The 17,477-nt window shown below is 41.3% G+C and overlaps 1 protein-coding gene across 2 annotated transcripts in view; it reads left to right on the forward strand.

Annotated features, from left to right (window-relative positions):
- Positions 1-17,477, forward strand: part of MYT1L (myelin transcription factor 1 like) — a 246,238-nt gene that overhangs the window by 147,689 nt on the left and 81,072 nt on the right. For both annotated transcript variants that reach the window (XM_040430991.1, XM_040430992.1), the window contains 5 exons: positions 3,600-3,734; positions 10,477-10,567; positions 11,474-11,581; positions 14,230-14,441; positions 17,051-17,301. In XM_040430991.1, coding sequence (XP_040286925.1) covers positions 3,600-3,734; positions 10,477-10,567; positions 11,474-11,581; positions 14,230-14,441; positions 17,051-17,301 — 797 coding nt within the window. The remainder of the gene's footprint in view (positions 1-3,599; positions 3,735-10,476; positions 10,568-11,473; positions 11,582-14,229; positions 14,442-17,050; positions 17,302-17,477) is intronic.

A 17,477-nucleotide genomic window follows, 5' to 3' on the forward strand; every position in this document is an offset into this window, starting at 1 on the left:
ATCCTAACAGGTCGATAAGAGGACGGTGTACAAAAGAAAACAGTTTTAATGAGCTTTGCCTCAGTGCAGGTGGCCTTTTGCTTTTATGCAATAAGTACAGAAAACCTCATCTCTGTACATGTTCTGTGTTAAAACAGAACACTTTGAAAAAAACTGTGAAATGTAACACTTTTTTTTTTTATTCTTTTTTTTTTAACCTGCAAGAGTGATAAGACAAGGATACTGAACCAGCAGGGAAGCCAGTGCATTGTAATGAGCCACTTCCCACTCGCAGCTGAATTGCTGCTCTCTGTTTGAGATGAATACAAATTGTTCAGTCAAAGGGAGGGGTTATTGATCATAATAAGGTCCTCCAAATGAGTGGATGGGGCTGATTTTGAGTGCACTTTAAATGGGGGTCTTTGCAAATTATCACAATGATGTTCGCAAAGTAAGTCTCATTATCAGAAGAAGACCCAAAAACACACACAAACAGAAAAAAAAAAAAGGAAACAAAATATATACCGGTAAAACAAAATTACTCCTGAAAAGATATCTGGAAAGATAAAATAGCGTTTGTCTGGCCTATTTGCCAATTATATAGCATTGATTAGACGGGTTAGTAATTTAGTAGTAATTTAGTAGATACAATACTGCTTTGCTGCAAGAGCTGCTTGTTTAAAGCCATAATAGCCATGTCTTGTGAATGCAGTAAGCTGGCTATACATTGTAGATATCATTCTGATAGCTATCTCTCACAATCCCCCTTCCGTATATTCTTGTACTCTTGGCTCGGCCGAGCTTGCATGTGTCCTGAATAAGGATATCCCCTAAGAGCAAAGGGATTGGGCATGTTGAAACCTAACAACCCCATTCTCCTTCCCCCTGACATTTGCCACTACACCCCCATACACAGTTAGGACCAGGCTCTGATTGGCCCACAGGGGTACAGGTGAATGCCATGGAGAGCCCCTAAGCAAAGTGGGCCCCTAGTCTCCCACCTCCTGCACAAGTGGGACATGACATAGTATAGTTACTGTACTAGATATAGATAGACATCGTACAGCACCTCAGCCAGCCTATGTTCATATAAGATACTGGGTAGATAAATTAAGAAACTCCCCAGTTTATTATTATTGACGTAATCAGGTGGCTGAGATGACTTCTAGGTACAGAGGCCGCCAACTAGTATCTTCTTTTCCCAGGGACTCACCTTCTTAAATTCACTGTGGGGACCCCCATAATCAATCACCTTGTAGCATCTTGCCGCTGCCTGCTGTTGTGTGAACAGGTAATATTTGAATGTATCTGTAGAGTGGGCCCTGAAAATAAATTTTACTGGTGGGCCCTAGGCACCCCAGTCCGACACTGGTCAGGACAATGCACAAAACTTCCTGTAGGAGGCATATAAGTATTCTCTGTTTAAAGCAAGCTGTAACTCATGTCCAATTGTAAGACTGGGTGATGTAGGTGAACTTATAAATCCTTACATATGACAATCGTGTAGACACAGAACCTTGATATCTGCCATTAAATATTGTGCACATGAATTATATACTGTCTGTAATACAGCATGAAATGTGGCATGCCCCTGTGTAATAGAGGGTACGTGATGCTGCAATATGTGTCCATGTGGACATCATATTGTGTCATATTTGAGGTTTGAAGGCTGCCATACACAATAAGGTAAAGTTCATCAAAATGGGCAATTTCATTTAAAACGTTTTGCGAATCAGTGGCTTGTGGTTTGCAAAATGAACATGGTTGTTTGAATAGCCCCTAATGGTCATTCTGGGTATTACCAGTTGGGGGGGTGTCCATGCACAGTCTGACACAGGCAGCACTGATTGGGGAGTGTCAGACTGTGCAGGGACACACTCCCAACACTCAGATGGAACTTTATTACAAACTGCTGGCAATTCATTCATAAACCTATAGTAGGGATAACAGAGAAATGGCATAACTGAGAGCCATAGGAGTAGATGATCCATAAATGTTACTACATGGGGAATGCAAGTACTTACTAAAAAAGACACATCAAGAGAGTTAACAGGTACCTTACACCATACTCACTCCCCAAGCAGTTTGGCAAAAAAAAAAAAAAAAAAGGTTAAAGGCTATGTACACCTTTGGGGGCAATTTTTTTTATTAATGCATTGTACTTATTTTGAGCAAAAATCATTTTTTCAATTGGTCTTTATTAAAAATATGGAGTCCTTTTTCTCTGTACATAGCTGAGATGCTGTAGTAGCAGCCTGTGGATTTTCTGTCTTTTCCGTCATCTGGGGAGCTGACAGGCTCCTTATCTCTGCTCTCTGACATTCTAAACTCTCATTATAGCTCAATCCTTATCTTACTGATAAGAATGTGGCTTAAATAAGTGTTTATGTCCTCTTAGTAGTTTAGGCATAAGGGTTATTAGATGACTGGCATAAAGTGAAATTAGGCTACTTTCACACTAGCGTTTTGACTTTCCGTTTGTGAGATCCGTTCAGGGCTCTCAAAAGCGGTCTAAAACGGATCCGTTTTGCCCTAATGCATTCTGAATGGAAAAGGATCTGCTCAGAATGCTTCATTTTGCCTCCGTTCAGTCTCCATTCCGCTCTGGAGGCGGACACCAAAACTCTGCCTGCAGCGTTTTTCTGTCCGCCATGTGGTGCGGAGTAAGACGGATCTGTCCTGACACACAATGTAAGTCAATGGGGATGGATCTGTTTTCTCTGACACAATCTGGCATAATAGAAAACGGATCCGTCCCCCATTGACTTTCAGTGGTGTTCAAGACAGATTCGTCATGGCTATAGAAGACATAATACAACCGGATCGGTTCATGACGGATGCATGTGGTTGTATTATTGTAACGGAAGCGCTTTTGCAGATCCATGACAGATCCACAAAAAAACGATAGTGTGAAAGTAGCCTTATCAGTCATACAGCTAGAAAAACAGTTAACCCTTTGTGACAGAATGGCTCAATATTTTTAATAACAACCAATTGAAAATATGATTGTTAACCAAAAATGAGTAAAATGCAATCATAACCAAAAATGCTTCCAAAGGTGTACATAGCCTTTAAAGCCAGATTTTTATAATGTTATTGGATGGTTGTGTGAAGGGTAAAAGTGGATTTGGAGCCCTGTAAAATAAATATCCAACCTGCATTGTGATTAAACAAATATGCTCATTTTACTGTCCGATTCAGTATTATTACCCACTTCACAATTTACTGTGATATTAAGTGCCACCCACTAAACTCAGAACCATCCTAGAACACCATAGTGTTATGTGGCTAATCTATCAGGTAGTGCAGGAGTCTCCTCGTACATCCCACAAAGTACCCCTTGATGAACTTTAACTGTATGTGGCACTGGGATACTGGGTCATCAAATTCAACCCCAGTTTTCAAACACACATTGAGGGGATGATGCTGAAAATGGGCTGTGGTCTTCAAAAAGGGATGCTAATGCAAGGAAAAATTTGGGGAGTGTGTGTCACTTATAACTTATAATAGTTGGCAGGTAGGATTACAGTATTACTGTAGGTGGTGCACGTGCTATGTTATTCCTACAGTGTCTGATATGAATTCTTTTTATGACTATGCTTTTTGTTTTCCCTGTATAGATCTCTCACGGACTGAGAAGAAAGAGAGCAAATGTCCAACCCCTGGCTGTGATGGCACAGGTCATGTGACTGGCTTATATCCCCACCATCGGAGTTTATCAGGTTGCCCACACAAAGACAGGGTACCTCCAGAAAGTAAGTAGGTGTTATATGCATTTAATGATGAGATAAGTATATGCATTTTAAATTGTGGATTTGTCAAATTACACTGACCTAAATAAAAATAAAAAAAAATATGAAAAGGATATTTTTGAAAAATTATCTTGCAAGAAAACTGGTCAGAAAGGAAAAAGAAAAGTACAGACATTTGTACTGTGAATGAAGACATCTGTTTTCTGGTGTCAGATTACATTGCTATATGGTTTATCTGTCAGGGAGGAATCTGTCAGGGAGCCCAATCTATCTAAGAATTTGCTTTTGTAGTGTCATTAGGGCCATAATTATGAGTAGCGTTGAGTGAATCAAAGCCAAGCAAATTTCTGGAAAAATTTGATTCGCTGCGAAGGGTTACAAATAAATTTTTCCTGAAATGGCAGTAAAAAAAATAAAAAACATACTCACTTAACTTTCTCGCGGAGAGGCCGTCTTGGCCATCTTCATTGAAGATACCGCAAAAAATCTTGCATGGAGTGATATGTGATGTTCCCATCAGTGATAACATCACATCATCACGCAAGATTTCACGTGGTGTCTTCAATCAATATGGCCACAACTGCCTCTCTGCAAGCAATTTTTAAGGTTATTTAACCTGTTAAACCCCTGAAAGGCCTCAATTGTAGCATCCGATGCCGGGATCAGCGGTGAACGTAGCATCTGAGGGGGTTTAATGAGGGAGGGCGGCACGATTGCCATTCCCCCTCATTGTGCCCTTTACATACAACAAAGGAATGCGCTTTGTGACAAAGTATTATCATTTCCCTAATGTTTCCTCTAATACATGGTGCTCCCTTGTCTTTCTGAGAGTGCAGAAGACCTAAGGTTTCTAGGTACAAACAAAAGTGCAGCAGGTTTGCCTTTAGGTCCCTGAGTTTGAGAACGCAAGACCAAAGCAGAAATATTGCATATTAACCTTGCCATTTTACGAGGAGGAATGATAATGTTTTTGGAACCTGTACAGAAAGTAATGACAATCCTAGAAAAAGCCTATCTAGCCTGTCTAGGGTTAAGCTCTTAAGCAGATTCTATATATAAAAGATTTTATGGTATATATAGACAATAACCATAAACCTGACTCCCTTCATCTAATCACCAGTCTTCAAAAGCCCATTTAATGACCAACAACTCAGAAATTTCTATGACATAGTTCCATTCTGCAGCAAAAAACTTCCAGGAGAAGAAGACACATGGGTGTAAGTTATGGTCCGCAGGAAAAGTACAGCACCTACTTCCACATGAGAGGCATCTACCTCAGCAATAATCTGTAGATAAACAAGATGGATGTCTCACGATAGGATCAGAAAATAATAATGCATTGACGATAGAACATTCCTTGAGGGCTTCAGGAGACAAATCTTCTAGATTGACCCCTTTCTTAGTTAAGAAAATAAAGATGCATATGGAGGCCTCTGAACTCTCCCCCAACGGCAAGATCAGAAGGTTGGATTCAATTGCCCTTTTTAGTGGGAAGATAAGTGGCTCCCGGAAGAGTCTGGCAGTAGCTTCCTTTCCTCTCCCCATTCACCACATATGTATGTTTAGCCAAGTCGAAAATGCGTATATATGGAAGGATTGGAAGAAATAGCTGTTGGCAGAACGAGTGTATAGCCATCAGCTGGCAGTTTCAGTGCTGTAACAGGAGACATAAAAAAAATAAAATGGGAATGGTTGGTGATATTAACTTCCTGTTTGTGGCACATTAGTATATGTGAGGGGGGAAACTTTTCAAAATGGGTGGTGACCATGGTGGATATTTTGAAGTCGGCCATTTTGAATCCAACTTTTGTTTTTTCAATAGGAAGAGGGTCATGTGACACATCAAACTTATTGGGAATTTCACAAGAAAAACAATGGTGTGCTTGGTTTTAATGTAACTTTATTCTTTCATGAGTTATTTACAAGTTTCTGACCACTTATAAAATGTGCTGCCCATTGTGTTGGATTGTCAATGCAACCCTCTTCTCCCACTCTTCACACACTGATAGGAACACCGCAGGAGAAATGCTAGCACAGGCTTCCAGTATCAGTAGTTTCAGGTGCTGCACATCTCGTATCTTCACAGCATAGACAATTGCCTTCAGATGACCCCAAAGATAGAAGTCTAAGAGGGTCACTGGGTATGCGAAATTGTTACATGATGATGTGTTTCCCTCTTTATGCACTGAAGCTGGCACGTTCTCTAAGTTTTTCCAGCAAGATGGTGCACCCACCACCACATTATGGGTGTCAGGTCCGAGCATTCCTAGATGAACAGTTTCCTGGAAAGTGGATTAGTCGTCGTGGGCCAGTTGAATGGCCCCCAAGGTCTTCCGATCTGACCCCCTTAGACTTTTATCTTTGGGGTCATCTGAAGGCAATTGTGAAATTCCCAATAAGTTTGATGTGTTACATGACCCTCTTCCTATTGAAAAAACAAAAGTTGGATTCAAAATGGCCGCCATGGTCACCACCCATCTTGAAAAGTTTCCCCCCTCACATATACTAATGTGCCACAAACAGGAAGTTAATATCACCAACCATTCCCATTTTATTAAGGTGTATCCATATAAATGGCCCACCCTGTATATTCGTATTTTCGAATATTCTAGATTTTATTTTTCATCTGAACCCATGATCCCTCCCTGCTGATTGCTTGTGGGCCAATGAGAAGGCTGCAATGTATTTGTCTGAGCTTAGCAACATCCCTAGCAACTAATAGGAAAGTTGCCTACCCCTAACTATATAAGAAACTCCCCAGCAGCCATCTTCTGTAGTTTTATGGAGTTCTGAGAGAGAGAGAGAGAGAGAGAGAGAGAGAGAGAGAGCAGTGACATTGCTGTGCTCTGTGCTTTCCACTCATTATATTAGTTAGTTAGTTTGTTAGTTAGTTAGTTAGCTTATATATAATACAGATAGTTAGTGGGAGATAGTCAGTGTAGGTTATATCCTGGTATAGTGTAGCTGATTCCAGTGCAGGGTGTTAGGTAGTGTGAAAGGTTCTGCTGTCCATACAGACATAGTACTGTGATGTCACAATACATAGTGTACCAATCAGTAATATGTAGTTAGACCTGCTAAAATGTGAAGTTGCATGTATTGCGCAAAAATATTCACATCATTAGTGCCGATTAGCTCAATCACGAATATATTGGAGCACTCTAACTGCATATAAAGCCATTTTTAATGTTCCGCCGTGCCAACCATTTTCTCCCGTCTCAGGAAATTTCTAGCAGCTTGGAAAATGTAGCAAAAGTGACCCACGCCTGTATTGCGCGCGCATTGCACGAATATTACATTGCCAATTTTCGCAATCAAGAAAATAATTGCGAATTCTCAAATTCGCGAATATATGACGAATATTCTACAAAGTATTCGCGAAATATCGCAAATTCGAATATTGCCCCTGCCGCTCATAACTAGAGCAAAGTTCTTAAAAATTCGATTGAGCTGCTTCACGAATTTTACAAAAAAGTTGGCTAAAGAATTACTTTGTCTTGAAGCTCATATTTTGTAAGTAGCGGGTGCAATTACAGGAAATGGTGATTGTGCCGCCCCCCAACATTGAACACCTCAGATACCTCGTTCATCACTGATCATGGCATCTGAGATGAATATTAAAGCATTTTAGGGGTTGCTCTTACTCCGTACAGTATTAGAATGTATTAGCTCCGATGAGCCGAAGGTATTGCTTTGCGAAGTCTCGCGAGACTTCGCGCAATAACTTCATAAATAAATTTGTACTCTAAAAAAACATTTCCCAAACTCGGGTTCGGTTCTAAGTGGTACCGAACCCGAGTTCGGGAAATGTTTTTTTACAGTACAAATTTATTTATGAAGCAATAACTTTGGCTAATCGGAGCCAATGCATTCTAATACTGTACGGAGCTCCTGCTCTGTACAGTATTGGAACAAAGTTTTAAGCGAATGGACATCCGATATTTAATCCGAAGTCGATTCGCTCATCCCTAGTCATCACGTCAGCTGGCATGGTACCATCATACGTCGCAGCGCACAAGATTTCTTGTGGGATCTTCAAGCAAGATGGCCGTGGCAGCCTCTTTGCGCTCAAATGGATGAGGTAATTATGATTTTTTTTTTTTTTCATTTTTACTGCCATTTCAGGAAAAATCGATTTGTTACCACCAAGTACGGGGAAATTCGGCTTTAGCAAATCTAATTTTTCATGAAATTCAGATCGAAGTCCACTTCGTTAACTTCGATTCACTCAACACTAATCCTGAACAGTGATGGTCAGTTCGCAGTGTTCGCCAGCAAACACATGTGGGCTGCCATCTTTAGTAAGGTAGACTCACCCCGTCCGGCGATGCACAGGTAAGCCCTTACCTGTGCCTGTGACGGGAGCCGGTCTGAAATCAAATGCGGTCACCGGGAGCAGGCAGTTCCGAGAACAGCCGCCAGGGGGTATTCATCGGGCTGTTCTCAGAACTGCCTGCTCCCGGTGACCGCATTTGATTTCAGACCGGCTCCCGGCACAGGCACAGGTAAGGGCTTACCTATGCATTACCTATGAGTCTACCTTACTAAAGATGGCAGCCCGTATGTGTTCGCTAGCGAACACTGCGAACTGACCATTACTGATCCTGAACACCACTAGAACCAGTCTCTTCCAGGGATAATGGAAATAGAGCACAAGAACATTTAACTGGAATTAGAACAAACCACTGGAATTAAATACAGCTGCACTAGGGACTCAACTACACTGCAGATAGAGACTGGAAGCAATAGAAGATCACACATATACCACATGTTATCACCAGCATAATCTGCAAGAAACTAGGACATTATAAAAATAAATCTAACCAATCAAGTCCTGCCAATGAGTCAGAAACTCCCATCATCATCTTGTGACCTCACTGGTTGCTTAACCATGAGGTTCTTGCCCAGCAACTACCACAACAACAAGCTAATAGGTAGGAGATGATGAAACAGCTGTAGAACTCCTGTTGTTCTTAACACTGCCTGAAAATGATTGCATACCATATATATCCTTACACAGTAACCGTATTTCCTAATGGCAGTTATACACAATAGAAAACATGTTGATTCCATGGAGACCCCACCATCTTACTGAGCTTTAAGTGAACCTGTGAGGTAAAGGCTAGTTTCACACTAGCACTAAACTGTTCCGGAAGACTGATTCGGGAGAGGGACAGCCTGCTGGAACTCATCATATCCAGCATAGTCAGATACGACCTTTCCCCACTGGAACCCATTGACCATAGTGGGATCTGGCCTATTTCCGACATTAGTGCCGGGATTCAGCTGAACAAAAAACATTGCTTGCAACTGTATTTGTCCGACCGAATCTCAGCACTAATGCCAGAAACAAGCTGGATCCCCACCAGGTACCATTATAGACAATGGAGCCTGGAGGTACTCCGGAAGTTTCTGGCTATGCCGGACGCGATGAACTCCAGCAGGCTGTCCCTCTACTGGTGCAGGCTGCTGGAATAGTTTAGCGCTAGTGTGAATCTAGCCTAATTTGTGCTGCCTTTCTGAAAGCAGGATATGATATCCTAGGAGAGTCCTGATTTCCCCACCCATACAAGATGATTGACAACTTTCACTATATCAATGTGTGTATAGAGAAGGCTGTCAATCATCCTGTTTAGATATTGTCATTAGATCTTTCCTTCATTCAGAAATCCTGCTCCAAATCATATAAACCTATAAAGCTCAGCTTCTCCCCCTCTGTCATATCCCACCCTCAGACAAGGGAATCCGTTAGCTCCAAAACACCCTCCAAACTAGAGTAAGGGTGGGTTCACACTAGCGTTAGGGATTCCGTTATGGCTTTCCATTATAACATGGTTATAATGAAAAATAACGGAATCCATAAGACGGAAGGACGGATCCGTTCTTCTGTCCATAGACTTGTATTATGACGGAATGCAAAACGGAAGCCTTTAAAAGGCATTCCGTTTGCTCTCCGTCCTAATAGAAGTCTATGGGAATCAAAACGAATCCGTCTGGGTCCCGTTATGCAAGACGGAAAACAAAGTCCTGTCGATAGATGGATCCATTATGCTTTCCCATAGACTTCTATTAGGACGGAAAGCAAATGGAATGCCTTTTAAAGGCTTCCGTTTTACATTCTGTCTGGGCATTCCGTTCTTTATAAATGACTTAACCGGACTCAGCACCACTTGTATTATACACCGCCTAGGGTGGGTTCACACCTAGGGTGGGTTCCATAATTCCGTTATGGCTTTCCGTTATAACATAGTTATAACGGAAAGCCATAACGGAATCCCTAACGCTAGTGTTAACCCACCCTAGGCGGTGTATAATACAAGTGGTGCTAAGTCCGGTTATATAATTTTTATTTTCATTCTTGCATTAAGACGACTCCTCCTTCAGTCCTCTCTGTTATGCCCGTGAGCTCGGGAGTCCTCTGAATGCATTTTACTGCTGGTTTGTGGGAGCACAGCATTGGCGCGCAACAGGAGGCCCTCAGAGGTCTCGTGCCATCCATGCCTTCACAGATCAATGGGATCTTCACCATATTTGGCAGGTGTTTTTTCTATGGCTGTTTGGTTTATTATGGTAATTTTGTTATGACTGATCAGGGTTTAGTATTACCTATCCAGTCATTATTAGAGAATTATATGGTAAGAATACAAAATTTGAGTCATTTCAGACATATAATATCTATAATTATTATAATGTACTTTATTTTTCATACTGATTACTTTCTTATATATTTTTTTCTCCTGTCAAGTTCTTGCCATGCATGAAAATGTTCTTAAGTGCCCTACACCAGGTTGCACCGGCAGAGGTCACGTAAACAGCAACAGGAATTCTCACAGAAGGTAGGCACGACATGTCTGGAACTGCTACAGACGACATTTCTACTACAGCAGCACTTTCTGGTAGTCCCACTTGAACTGAAGAGATGACAGCTGGTGCTTACTTTGCTTTCTTAAACTACTGAAAAGTTTCCGTTTGTCATATAACAAGATCAAGAAATGTGTGATATGGAGGGATTTTTGGCACAGAGCAAAAACTTTTTCCTGACTGTTGCCTTTCACAAAAATTGCAATACACGTAAAAAATTTTTATTTTTTAACAAGAGAACGTATTTTATGACCAGTCAGGAACAATTTTTTTTTATATGCAGTAACATAATGACAATAAGAAAATTGTAGAATTGGGGTATGTTCACCCGTACTGGAAAAAAAATTGTACTGGATTTCGCTGCATAATATGTTTGTATTACATTCAAATTTTGTTCTGGATTCACCATGGATGTCACCCTTCTACATTGAAAGGGGTGAAAATCCCCAGTGATAATCTGATTTCCAATTTGTTAAAATCTCATCCTCTTTGCTGTAATTGTGCTCTGCAAATCCAGATGCAAATGACTAACCCTCAATGTATATCTATGCCGTTAGAATGCATTCTGGGTTATGGGTGGAATGCTAATAGGTAATATAGGAGATATAGGAGAGAATAACCATGTCTTAAGGGTCTTTATGCCGGGAGGTTCGTCTAAGACAGATGGATAGATAGATAGATAGATAGATAGATAGATAGATACTAGATATACAGCTAGATACTAGATAAATAATTAGATAGATATGAGATAGGTAAATATGTGATATAGACAGATAGATACGCAGATAGATAGATAGATAGATAGATAGATAGATAGATAGATAGATATGAGATACATAGATAATTAGCATTGATCTAAAATTACAAATCTTCTTCTATAGTCTTTCAGGATGTCCTATTGCTGCTGCAGAGAAACTAGCAAAAGCTCAAGAGAAACATCAAAGTTGTGATCCATCAAAATCCAATCAAGCATCTGATCGTGTTTTAAGGTAAATTGATATAAGCTGATAATTAATACACCGTTAACGCCGTCATGCATAGATGCAAATCTTATTATTCCAGTGAATCAATGAATAAACAGCAACCCACAGAAATCAGCTTTGAATAATTCCAGGGGAAGTTTTGCCTGCTCCGAAATTTCTCCTGCCACTTAGCAGCTCTCTGCACTGGCTCATAGCGGGAGGTCCCAAGTTGGGGATCCAGGGGTGCACCACCAATAACGCCAGGTGAGGCGATTGCCTCAGGCAGCACCAGATAGGGGCAAGAGGGGGGCAGCAGAAGGGCAATGTGTCAGGCTCTAGTGTGGGAGGGAAACGGCACACCAAACATAGGAACGAAAGGGGAAAGGAAATAAGGTCTGAAAACTAGGGAAGGAAGATGGACACCTCCTATTGAAAACCCTAATCAAAGACCTGGCTGACTACCAGTATGAACAAACCTCAGAGGTAGGTGAGTTCATACACAGGAATACCTAAAGTCCTATCAAACCCTAAAGGACCCTGATACTAGTGACAGGAATGAGACATCCTGTTCCTCCAAAAGGAAGGATGAACGGGAGTCTCCCTAAGGCCTAACACAAAACGACAAGGAAATGCAAAACACAGAAAAGCCAAACTATAAAGGGAAAGGTAACACTTGAAGAGGAGCTTTCATGGGTCCAGACTTTATAAGATAAGTAGCATGTTAGGTAGGGCATAAAGCAGGGATCCTATAGTGCTTACTATTATTCCTGGGCGCCGCTCCGTTCGCCCGCTGTGCCCTCCGGTATTTTTTCCGCTCAGTATGCTAATTACTAGCATCGGGACAGGGAGGAGGAGACGCCAGGGTTTCTCAATGGGTGTCTCCTTCTCACTGGCTGTAGCGCTGTCCAATCGCAGCGCAGAGCGTCACAGCCAGGGAGAAAAAGAAGGAGACGCCCACTGAGAAAGACTCAGTCTCCTCCTCATTGTTCTGATACTCCTCATTATAATACAAGACGCCAAAATCAACGGGAGTCCACAGCCGACGAACGGGGCAGCACCAGGAACCAAGCACCAGCTATCCACAGGTCCAACTGAAGCTATACTGGAAAAGGATGAGATCTGCACACCCTTGGCGGTGGGTGCTCGTAGAGGACGTATGTCAATCTATTTCAAAGGAGAAATCCACGGCATAGCAATTTTTTATTTTTCAGAAGATGCTTTTAACTCTAGAAGCGGCCAGAGCACACATGTCCAACTGAGGCCACAGATATCTTGATAAAGGTCGTTACCCGACTGAAACGGGGTTTCTTTTATGGCCTGTTACATTGATACTTTCTCTAGATGGAACAAAATGATGTAAAACAAAATGTTATGCATTAAAGGCATCTTCTGAAATAGAAAAAATTGGTGAGCTGTGCATTTCTCCTTTGCAACTGAAGCTATAAACCGCACAGCATTGTGGGAGAAACAACTGTAAATAGGAAAAGTAAAATGACCACAATTGCAACACCTGGAGGTTTAGGGTGTGGTCAGTACCAGAAACAACACAGACACCTATTGACCCACAAGGTAAACATGTCAAATCAAACCACGTGTTGCCAGTCTCAAAGATCTCCTGCCACTCACTGTCATTGGGGACGTCCATATGTCTCGGTACGTCCGTGACACCATGGGCTGAAGGGAAGGGATTAGGTTAAGAAATTGGCATTGGGTGGCGTTGTTTCAGTTTTCACCTCAGGCAGCAGAAAGGCTAGGTGCACCTCTGTAGGGATCACCTTCTAAACATCTGAATATGGGTTGTAAATATATTCATCAGAACATGACCTATTATTTGAATCAAGTATTTTATATTAAACATATTTTAGAAGTTTTAGTGGTTTTTTATTTTTTATTTTTTACTTTCCAAGACCCAATCTATAGTTTTACCAAAATATCCCCAAATCATGCATTTTTGCTTTGGCCACTAGGCCTAAAATATGTCATGACTTTCTGTTCATTGAGAGCAGCCACATGAGCCAAAGACAAAAGGGACCTCATTGATTTCTATGGGAGAGTTTTCTAGGCATGCTCTGTGACCTGTGCAGAGGTCAGGAGGGAGGAGATAAGCGTTGATGTCGCCTATTGTCAATGGTGGATCCTATGTTACCTATACAAAGTATCATTGTAATCCTGACTGTGATGATAATGCAATGGCTGCTAAAGTTACCTGTATAGAATAGGAAGTCTTGACATATTTTAGGCTTAGGGATTACTATTAGGGATTACTATTAGTGTAAAAACTACACAATTTTAGGTATTTTTTAAGATATAGATAGTAGTATGGAAAACTTAAATAAAAATCACCAAAATGAAAAAAAAAATTGTTTAATGTTATTTAACGTGATTCATTTTAATAGACAAGTATAATGTACAAAAATTCATAGTTGTAATATTAGAGGTCATTATAAACAAAAAATAATAATTATATAAATGTATTGATTAAAATGTGATAATTAATGTATTATCTGTAGTCCCTAAATCACAGCCCATGATACATGTTATCGTCTCTAATTCTCTGCTTGGGCAGGTCTTCTGCCAGTTTGCTCCCGTCAGTGCCAACCACATACAATGCAGATAATCATTTCAGTGCTATAAAAGTGCATTTCATGTTACAAGAAACTAATTCCCTTTTATAGGCCTATGTGTTTTGTCAAGCAATTAGAAATCCCACAGTACGGTTACAGGAACAATGTATCAACAACCACACCTCGCTCCAACTTGGCCAAGGAACTAGAGAAATATTCAAAGACTACGTTTGAGTATAACAATTATGAAAACCATGCATATGGAAAGAGGGCTATGGCTCCAAAGGTGCAGTCCAGGGATATATCTCCAAAAGGGTTTGATGGTAAGTGGCCTGGGACATTGTGCCCCCTGTTTAATGTAAAATATATTTAAAAATTATTAATTATTATACAATATTGTGTGTTTGACTTGCAAGATTACAGAGTTTAAAATCCAGTGCATGGACAAAGAGTTCAATGATAACATGACGGCTACCTGCATTCCCCACCAGAGGGAGCTCAGGAGCTTATTGCATAGTGTTATACATTACAGTCAATAATAATCCAGTGAACACCTAAGCTCCCTCTAGTGATGGCTACAAGCAGCTGCATGGTATCTTTTAACTGTTTATGCAGTGGTTTTGGAGCTCTGTATCAGAAAGAAACAGAAATCCAGCCCCTAGATTAAAGGGGTTGTCTGACTTCAGCAAGTGACATTTATCATGTAGAGAAAGTTAATACAAGGCACTTACTAATGTATTGTGATTCTCCATATTGCCTCCATTGCTGGCTTCCTTTACTTTTCTATCACATTATACACTGCTCGTTTCCATGGTTATGACCACCCTGCAATCCATCAGTGCTGGTCATGGTTGCACACTACTTTTCAGAAATCTGGAGAGGGTGGAGTAGAAATTCAGTGGAGACTAATGACTCACAATGACATTAAGCCAGTTTTGTGACTTTTTAATTCATTTCTACAATTGTTCTGCTAGATTTATTTCAAGCTGGCAGCTCAAAAGGCGTCTCCTTTCTAAATGGGCAAATCCTTTATTGTGGTGTGTGTCCTTTCTGCTGCAGCCCCTTCCCTGTAACTGCCACAGCTTCTAACAGTAGATACCGCTGGTGGCAGTTGAAGAATAGAACTGAGCATGTGCGACCACCTCTGCAAGATGGACATAGAAATAAGGAAACAAACAGCAGGTGGTGCTATAGAGATAAATATTATTGAATAAACAAAATTTTTAATTGCATGCAAATGCAAAAGTTTCAGATCAAGGTGCTGGTTTGAAAAATGTTCAATATTTTTTGTAGCGACAATCAAGGTTTTGATTGGTGGGGGTGACAGTGCTGAGACTGATCACTAGAATGAGGAGAAAGAACTCTCCAGACAGTCTCCAGTCTGTCTGCAGCATGGAGAGACTTCACGCTATATGAACGCTTCTTTCACACTGCAGTTATGAGCAGCAGAGAACAGCACCCCCGAGCTCTCTTGTTCCGGCACTGCCAGATGTAACTGGAATGCCCGCTGGCCTCATTGACTATAATGGGGTCTGTCGGAGATCCAGCTGTTACCTGGCCAATATGCTGGGATTCAGCCAGATAAAAACTACTGCAGTCAATGGAGATGCCGGCATTCCGGTTAACAACTGGGAATGCCGGATCAAGAGAGCTCTGGCAGGCTAATCTCTGACAGAACAGCCTGTCATAACTCATAATGGCAGGTACATTTTTTTGAATCACATCTTTACCGATCCAAGGTTCCCCACTGTAGAGGTGAAGCCATCTTCTCAGTAGATCTTTGTGGTAGCCACATGAACCAAACTTTAATGATAGAGAATGAGATTTTATTGTCATAAAAAAAAGAAATAAAAAAATCCCCCTGGGGTTATAAAATGTTGTATTAGGCACATGATGGCTTTTAGGATGATCTACTGTATTACATCCTTGCACTCCATGTGTGCCTTCACACAGACTTCAGCAGGGAACACAAACATTTACCAAGAGGTCCTGAACTCTTTTCAATTTTGGACAGCAGGATGTCTAATGGAAGCGGATCCCTGATCGCATATTGCTCATTCCCATGACAGGCAGCCCCAGGGTCTGACTGGCCCACCAGAGTACTAGAGGATCCTCCAGTGGGCCCAAGCTCTGACACAATAATGGGCAGGCCCCTAAAAACAGAGGAGAAGAAGATTTAGAGCTGAGCTGACTTTGGAACCAAAATCCCCCAAATATCCTATTAAACCTTACTGATCGTAAGTCCTGAAAGTGCAAGGATAAGCAAAAATTACTTAAAAGGGAATGTGCATAAGTCCCATAAACAGAAATGATGGACCCTCAGAACTATTTCTTCTGGTGGGCCCAAGCCCTAAAATTCCTGATATCAAGGGGAAAAATGTCTTCAATAATACAAAAAAAATGCAGGTTCAGGAGTAGTGTCCCTTTAAGAAGTATTTTTTTTTTCTTTTCTTGTACCTTAGTACAAGAAATGCCTTCAACTCTACAACAAATGCAAGTTCAGAAATAGTGTCCCTTTAAGAAGATAAAAACTACTTAAAATTGAATGTGCATAAGTCCTGTATACAGAGATGATGGACCCACAGAATCATTTCTTCTGGTGGGCCCAAGGAAATTCAGTCTGACACTGGGTAGCCCTAAAATTCCTGATATCAAGGGGGAAAATGCCTTCAAATGCAAGTTCAGGAGTAGTGTCCCTTTAAGAAGTCATTTTTTCTTCAGTTTGCCTCTCGGGCTCAGAGCATCTATGACTTCTTTTGTGGATGCTGAAATTCAGAATTTCACAAGAGATGAGGAGTCATAGGTCGTCCATCTCTGCTCTGAAACATTCAACAAGCAAGATGCCTGTACTGAATGGAGCCAGTGTGAGATCGCTGCAGACAATTCCTGCTGTCTTGAAATGATCGATTACATCTTTTTTTTTTCTCCGCAGCTAAACGTTACTGTAAGAACTCCAGCCCGACAAGCAGCACAACGAGCAGCTATGCCCCCAGCAGCAGCAGTAGCAATATGAGTTGTGGTGGAGGCAGCAGCGCCAGCAGTACGTGTAGCAAAAGCAGCTTCGATTACTCCCATGACATGGAAGCCGCACACATGGCTGCTACCGCAATCCTGAACCTGTCAACTCGCTGCAGGGAGATGCCACAAAACCTCTCCACCAAACCTCAAGATCTCTGCAACAGGGTAAATAAGGCATACATGTGCACCTACCGTGCGCTAGCTGCTAGCACACAACTGACTATCTATGTGATCTGATCTTCTCGGCAGTATGCCGTCTCATTTCTGTTAAAGGGGTTGTCCGGGTTCAGAGCTGATCGGACATATCCTCCTATTCAAACAAGCAGGCCCTCTGACATGGA

Source organism: Bufo bufo, chromosome 4, assembly GCF_905171765.1.
Source record: "Bufo bufo chromosome 4, aBufBuf1.1, whole genome shotgun sequence".
NCBI lineage: Eukaryota > Metazoa > Chordata > Amphibia > Anura > Bufonidae > Bufo > Bufo bufo.